Source organism: Kryptolebias marmoratus, linkage group LG20, assembly GCF_001649575.2.
Source record: "Kryptolebias marmoratus isolate JLee-2015 linkage group LG20, ASM164957v2, whole genome shotgun sequence".
Taxonomy (NCBI): domain Eukaryota; kingdom Metazoa; phylum Chordata; class Actinopteri; order Cyprinodontiformes; family Rivulidae; genus Kryptolebias; species Kryptolebias marmoratus.
The window spans coordinates 21100040-21107444 of NC_051449.1; the positions used below are offsets into that span (position 1 = coordinate 21100040).

The 7405-nt window shown below is 44.6% G+C and overlaps 1 protein-coding gene across 2 annotated transcripts in view; it reads left to right on the forward strand.

The window, feature by feature from the left end:
* Positions 1-6541, forward strand: part of LOC108238328 (TSC22 domain family protein 2) — a 25620-nt gene extending 19079 nt beyond the window's left edge. For both annotated transcript variants that reach the window (XM_017420330.3, XM_017420331.3), the window contains 2 exons: positions 4708-4759; positions 6158-6541. In XM_017420330.3, the coding sequence (XP_017275819.1) occupies positions 4708-4759; positions 6158-6466 (361 nt within the window). In that variant the 3' untranslated portion in view covers positions 6467-6541. The remainder of the gene's footprint in view (positions 1-4707; positions 4760-6157) is intronic.
* Positions 6542-7405: the final 864 nt, after the last annotated feature.

Genomic DNA, 7405 nt, shown 5'->3' on the forward strand with positions numbered 1-7405 from the left:
ATTTGCAAGCAATCCAGCTTACATCACATCTCAGCTTTAAAAGCTCAACTCCACACTCTCTATTTCTGAATTGAGAAAGCTCCTCGGATGAGAAGCAAAACGTCTTCAGCTACAGAATAGAAGTCCAGTTGTTTTTGTTTTTTAACTTTTTTTGAATTTACCATGGCCTGGATGACTGAGAATCTACACCAGCATACAGCTACTGACTGTTTTTCCTCATACTGAGTAATCTATAGAATGAGTATTAGGACATAAATGTGCTGTCACTGGTTCCCGACCTTTCAGTTCCTGGAAACCCCTGAATGGTACCTCCAGTTAAAGAACTACAGACTCTCGTACACACGAGTATGCCAGCGCACCACGAAAGATCAATTCAGTTATTTATTTACTAGAAATCCTTTCAACGTTTTTTTTTTCTTCTTTTCCAGTCAGCTGGATCTTGCCTACCTTTGTCCAAGGATGAAGTGTTAGTCTGTTACAGCTCGTGTGTTTGTTGTTACGAGTCTCACTCATTGTAGTGTGAAGCATAAACAAGTAAACTGGACTTTCTGCTACTATTGTAGCCGCTATACAACAGATTTTCCTTTATTTTTCCTTTTTCTCTGTATGTACCTTTTTATTGAACAAAGTCTAACAATAATTGCTTAACTTACACATATATTTAACGACCCTCAGAAGAACCTGTACACTTAAAAACAGCATATAAACGAGCAGCAGCTGCAGCTTCCTTTCTTCGACCTGCTAATTAAGTACTTGCAGGATTGTCGATTTTTATGTAAACGTGGCCAATATTGTCAGAGCAATCGGTCCATCTTTCATCGGAATCCTTTTTTTTCCCCCTGTGTCTGATTGTTAGCAACAACATGCTGCTGCTTCACATTAACACACAGAGGATGCTGTTTACAGAGAGCATTGATGCCTGCTTGGTTGTCATTTTAGCACTTCCTCTTTACATTCGCTGATCTGTACCGTAGAATTACTGCTGGGGAGGGGAGGGCAGGGGAGGGGAAGTGGCAGTGAAATAGCTGAATGTTTGCCTTCAGTTCAGAAGTACCCGTGCCTCCTCGCTGGCTGCATCGCCTCGGACGCATCAGGTGCCGCCCGCCGGGAGTGGGCTCATCTGAGAAACGAGCAGTGGACCGTTTTATTGTTACTTTAAGGCAGCCCGCTGCTCGTAAACGCGCCGGCATTTCTGTCAGAGGCGAGGGAAGCACGACAACCATTCGACGAGCCGCCGGGTTGCTCCTTACGCCCCGCTCCCTGATGGCGCGGATGCGTTTCTGCCTCTAATGGCGGTTTTATTGGCGTTCCTAGCCTACAACTGGAGCCCGTGCGCAGAGCTCGTAAATGTCAGTCTTGTTGACGTGACAGGCGAAGTTTACAGAAGTGTCTGTTGCACAATCGGGTGGCAGAGTAAGTCGAAACCATCGTTGGCGTTTTGTTTCATTTCAGCGGCTCGACTGTGCACACGTCGGGGCTCGTCGTGTTTGCTTTGTAGTGCTGAAAGTACTGAGGAGGGGGCTTTTCTGGGCATTCAGCAGAGTTTGTTGACCGTTCAAACTAGTTGAATCTAGAAGCTTAAAAGCGCTCACTTGTGTCAGGAGTGTTGCTCTAAGTAAAGCTCACAAATTTTGCTCAGTCATGTTGCGGTTTCCAAAGGACCCCCCCCCCCCTCCTTTCCACCTGTGCCAGTTGTTCCTGGAAGTCCCACTTTGAGTACCAGATGGTGTCCTAATATGGGTTAGACTTGATTGTTGTTTCTGCTCGCTTCAGTGGGACTGGTGCGTTTGCAGCTGAAGTCACGAGGCCAAAGTGTCCCGATTTAACAGAATAATCTGCATCTGTGGCTCCGGGAAGCAGGGCTACAGTTCACCCTCCTAACGCTGGCTCGGGTCGCTGCGAGTCTTTGAACGGTTATTGTGTTACCCATGTTTTCCCGTCTCCATAGCTACAGATCCACGGCAGGCCCGTCACATGTCCCTCTGACAGCACACACAAGGGCTTCGAGTTTTTCCTCCTCTTCCAGTCCCTGATGTGATTACAGGAGTTTGGCTCCACCTCTGAAACTGGCTGCAGGAGAACCTCCAAGCTTCACCTCGTCTGCTTTAAAAGAAGTGAGGCTGGTAAATGATGGTGGACGAGCAACTACAACGCTGTGTCACTTTTAAGCTTAAATGGTTCGAGTCCGTCATAAATGCTTTGAGATTAGTTATATTACCAGAAGGAGAACTTTCAAATCAGTTTTTCTTTAGAAATCAAGGCGGTTCTTCAGACATTAATTTTTCTTTTAGTGGCAAATATGTATTTTTTAATTTAACAATTGTTTAACCTAAATAAATGTATATTTAATAACCATTAGACAAACTAATGTGGGCTACAATAAGCTGGTTTTAGCAGCTGCTGCTCAGTCTTCATCTCCTCACTTGACAATAAAGTTGCCAATATTGGCCGATTTTAAAATCAATTGTCCAACTAATCTGTAGGACATTGAGAGTTGTCCCTCAGCCCCTCCTGTGTGTCCTCTCTGTGTCATGTTGGACAGTGAACCTTCTGTCCAGACTGACGTCCTCAGCTCTGTGGACAGGATTTCATTGAGGATGTCTCCATTTTTTGCACCATTCAGCTTTTCCCTCAACCGCTGACCAGTCTTCCAAGCCCTGCTGCTAAAAGCCCTCCCTCACAGCATGATGCTGCCACCACCATGCATCTCTGTTGGGATGGTGCTGGGCAGGTGAAGAGGATCTTGTTCCTCATAGTTTGAGTTTCCTTCGAGCAGCTTTGAGGTGTTTTTTTTCTCTGAGAAGCTTCACCACACAGGATCTGTGAAGCTTGGCCCGTGTCACCATCAGGTTTTTGTCCCCTCTCTCATTAAGCCTCTTCTTCCTCAATTGCTTAGTTCGGCTGGGCGACTACTGAGCCAAACTTCTTTTATTTCAGAATGATGGCACCACTGTGCCCCCCCCCCCACACACACACACACACACACACACACGGAGGCAGTCCATCTTTAAGTTTGAAAGTAAAGCTGATCAGAACCACTGAGGTGTTAATGAGCTGCGAAGTTTCTGAAAGTGGGACAAAAACACAGCTCCTTGTGGCCCTCTAGTGGACAAAGTCTTAACAACACGCTCCTGTTACTTCCTCACTGCTGATAATCAGATGGTTTAAAAATGGTTAATATCATAGTGGGCAGCCTTTGATGCTGCAAGAAATCATTCATGTTCTAGTCCCACTTGGTTCTGTTCAGGTCAGGGGGACTAGCTGCCAGCAGGTTTGGTGGGGGGACATGGAGACAACCAACCATGTACACGTCCACACCTAAGGACAATTTAGAATCTCCAGTTGACCTAACTCGTGTGTTTTGGGGCTGTGGGAGGAAACGGAGTAACTACGCTGACAACGTTGTGTCAGAAACGACTTTGCCTCGCTGTGATTTTTGGACCTGACCCGTGTTAGTCTTTTCATGTAAGTCGTGCTAAAAAGAGCGTAATGACCGACCCTGTGGACAGTTTGGTTCTCTCCTGTTTTCTGGAAGTGAATGGCCGGTGAAGGACCTATCTCACTGGGCTGCGACTAATTGGCAAACTGTTTCCATGAGGGATATGCCAGAGTGCCGTGGGACTTCCTCTGGGTTCTCGGCTTCCTCGCGTGAGTCGCGGAGGCGTGTAGCCCCGTCGCTTCAGTGCAACTACTTTTCTCCCAGGTGTCTCCAAAAAATAACTGAGGCAGTAGTCCAGGTCTTTAAAAAACAACAACAACACCAAATTATAAATATTTGTTAAGAAAAACTGGTCCAGATCAGCCTGCAGCCTGTCTTCATTTCTAAAACCTAACAAGAAAAGAATACTTGGACGTTTGCTTCTGTCTGCGCTTTAAATTGTCACAAAAATGGGCCATAACAGCGTCATTGTACAGTTTAGTGGCCAAGAAGGGCAGATTTACAAGCCGTGTATTCAGAAATAACCAGGGATTTTTTTCCAAAATGCAGACACACGACTTGTGTCAGCTTCGTGAGACTGCAGCTGAAAAATAACATCTTTTTCACTAACTTGTCTCCTGACAGTGGCAGCTCAGTGAAATGGGGCCTTTAGAGCTGTGTGGAGTTTACATATTGTCTCTGTTCGGATACTCCGATTTCCTCAACAGGTTAGATTAATTTGAGATTCTTAGTTTTCCAGGGCGTACCCCCCCGGTCTTTTCCCATGATTACGGAGACCTGGACCCGCTGCCTGCGACCCTAAACAGGATGAAGTGCTTATAGAAAATGGATGTTTTGAGTAAAATCACACGTAAATGAAACCCAGCATTTTCTTAATGGTTCTTAAGACACGTGAAAATAAGATGCTGCCACTTTGTTTTTTACAAACCACTGTCCATGTTTCCAGCTGAAATAAACTCAAACGTTTCTTTGCCGGGCTGTTGAAGTCGGTGCTGGCAGAACCAAACCAAAGATGAAGCTTTAAAGAGACTTTAAAAAAAAAAAAAAATACTCCTAAATGCAAGAATTTTCTCCAACCAAGAACTGATTTCTGAATTTCTTGGCACAAGTGTCAGCGAACAGGCAGCGTGTTGAAGACCAGAGAGTGTGTGCTGAGTTTGAATTTGTCGAGTTGAAATGTTCTCCTGGGGAAAAATAAAGAAATTCTCCAAATAACAAGTGAAGCAGGTCTTAAAACTAAGCTGCTTTCTTCTTTGTGTTCCCTGCAGTGCCTCTGGAGCCAACATAGTTGCCATTGATAATAAAATCGAACAGGCAATGGTGAGTAGTCTGTTTACTTCCTTCTCATTTTTCTTTGTTGAACCATGAAAGGTGTCAAGTGACGTGAACAGATGGGGACACTGACATGATTAAAGGAATCTCCTGGCCATTTTGAAGTGTGTTTCTGTGGGAAACATTTACAAACACTAAATATCCTACCTGTTGTAGCTTTTTAAAACAACCTCAGTTTGGAGAAATAGAAATAGAAATAACAGCTAGTCCAGCTAGGACTCATCCTAAAATGACTCCAGTCTTTAAAACATTTTCAGAGACCTCCTCGTGATTATTTACAGAAAATTTTGGGGGTCATTTGTGAGAGCAGATGGCAGCAGCGAGCTGTAACACTTCCTGTGCAGCTTAGGGGACTTTCTAATATTAGGTCAAAATAATTCTGCTGGAATATCCATTTAATGCATTACGGACTTCAGTGTAAAGGTTTCAGTAATGTTTTATGAGACACTGAAGTTTAGTAGGAGGAAGCTGTTTTAAGATGAAAGCAGTTGACTTTTTAACAGGGCTCAATGTTCTGTTTGTTTACACGATGGGGGCGGGACTTAAAGCTTGTAGTTCTGGTTTCAACTTCCAGGTTCTCTTTGGATGTCTAGATTTCTCCTGTATGGTGGATGGAATTGACTGACTAATAAGTTTGTCCACTTCCAAAGCATATTTAGTTGTTTTTGTAAAGCACTCCAGTTTTCTGAAGTTCACTACAGTTCATGTAGATTCTGACATTAAAAGAAGAAAAAATAAAATTCCTCCCAGAAGTGCTACAGCTAGCTCCTTCTCTTATTTGCACAATTATGTAAATAATCGTGCAACGTAAAATTTACTTCAATGTTAGTTTTTAATGTTGGCTCTTGCACAAAGTGATATATAATTGTGGAGCTTAAAGTCATTTTAAGACGGCAGCAGTCCGCTTTGGTCTTGGCTGCGTTCAGATTAGCTGTTAGCTCATCGATCGGGTCAGAATTAAACTAGTTCTCCAAACTGAGGCTGTCTGCAGCAGCTTTTTAACTATTCATAACTTCAGAATGGCAGGAATATTCCTTTGAAATCTTGCAGTGTTTGTTTCAAGCACAGGTGTTAAACTCCGTTCCTCGGAGGCCGCTCTCCTGCATGTTTTAGTGTTCTTGCTTTAAAACACCTTGTTTATATGGATGACTTGTTGCCGTGCTTCTGGAGAACTTGATGATTTGGTGAGGAGGTGATTAAATCATTTGAATCAGGTGTGTTGGAGCAGAAAAACCTGAAACTCCCAGGAGAGCGGCCCTTGAGGCCTGGAGTCTGACACCGTTTAGTTTGTTTGTGTTTCCGATGAAGCGTACATTCAAAGCCCAGACATGCCTGCTGCCTCCGTTCCCGTGCTGTACCATGTTTGACCCGAGCTGTGTTCCTCAGGACCTGGTGAAAAGCCATCTGATGTACGCGGTGCGCGAAGAGGTGGAGGTCTTAAAGGAGCAGATCAAGGAGCTGTTCGAGAGGAACTCTGTGCTGGAGCGGGAGAACGCCGTGCTGAAGTCCCTGGCCAACAACGAGCAGCTGTCTCAGTTGTCCTCGCAGACGGTGGCCGCTGCGTCCGGCGCCGCGCCGCTGCCGCAGCCGCAGGGACCCGGCCACCCTCAGCTCCAGCCGCACCCCCCCAAACCCCAGCAGCTCCAGACCCCTCAGGCCGACGGCGGACAGCAACCCAACGTCACCTCGGCTTGAAGCTTCGCACGGGACAGAAACAGAAGAGCATCTTCTTGTACAACTCGTCATTATTAGTGTATGTGAAATTAAAAAGAAGAAAAAAAGAACTTTGTCCTTAGCCACCAGCTTGACCACAGAGTACAGTGTGTGTGTGTGTGTGTGTGTGAGAGAGAGAGAGAGAGACTGTGAACAGGTGTTGGAATGTATGTATGCATCTGTACCGTGGGCCTTTCCAGTGTTAATGCAATCATTGAGAGCAACAGAGGAAGTGTGGGGGGGTGAGGGAGCCTCTGTTTGATCTTTAGTTGACGCCATCTAGTCTAAACTAAACCCGAGACCTCACAATCTGACCCGAGACCTGCTGAGACGGGGGCTGTGTAAGGGACAGACAGAGATGTGATTGTTGAGAAAAGCGACTATTATTATTATTTTTTATTTTTTATTAAAGACATGGCGTGGGTAGATGGGTATTTTTAGCCTGGTTGTTTCATGTTGTGACACGAGAAATGGGAGAGTTTTGTTTGTTTATTTTGTCGGAGCGCCACACCGCTGCCGTTACTTTCACATCAACTCTAGCATCATCTGTCCTTTTTTTTTTTTTTTTGAGTTCTACTGTTATGAGTGTTTTATTTATTACAGGGCTGCTACTTTCACAAATGAACAATTTCTGCTAAACCGCGGCCCGTTGACTTCGATTACTTTTTCTCCTTTTTTTTTTTTTTTCTTTTACAGTGTTTTAACAGATCGGCCAAACTTCCCAGGCGTCACGCTGTGAAATAAAACGTAGGCAAAAAAAAAAAAATCTGACAAATGTTTAACACTAACGCCGATATTACGCTGCGATTGCCAATTCATCAGCTTGAGCCCGATTGAATGTAAATTTTTGTACAGTATAAAGTATTACAAGCCTTGACGGGCGACATCAGATGTTTATAAAAGCCAGCAGAGAGGACGGGG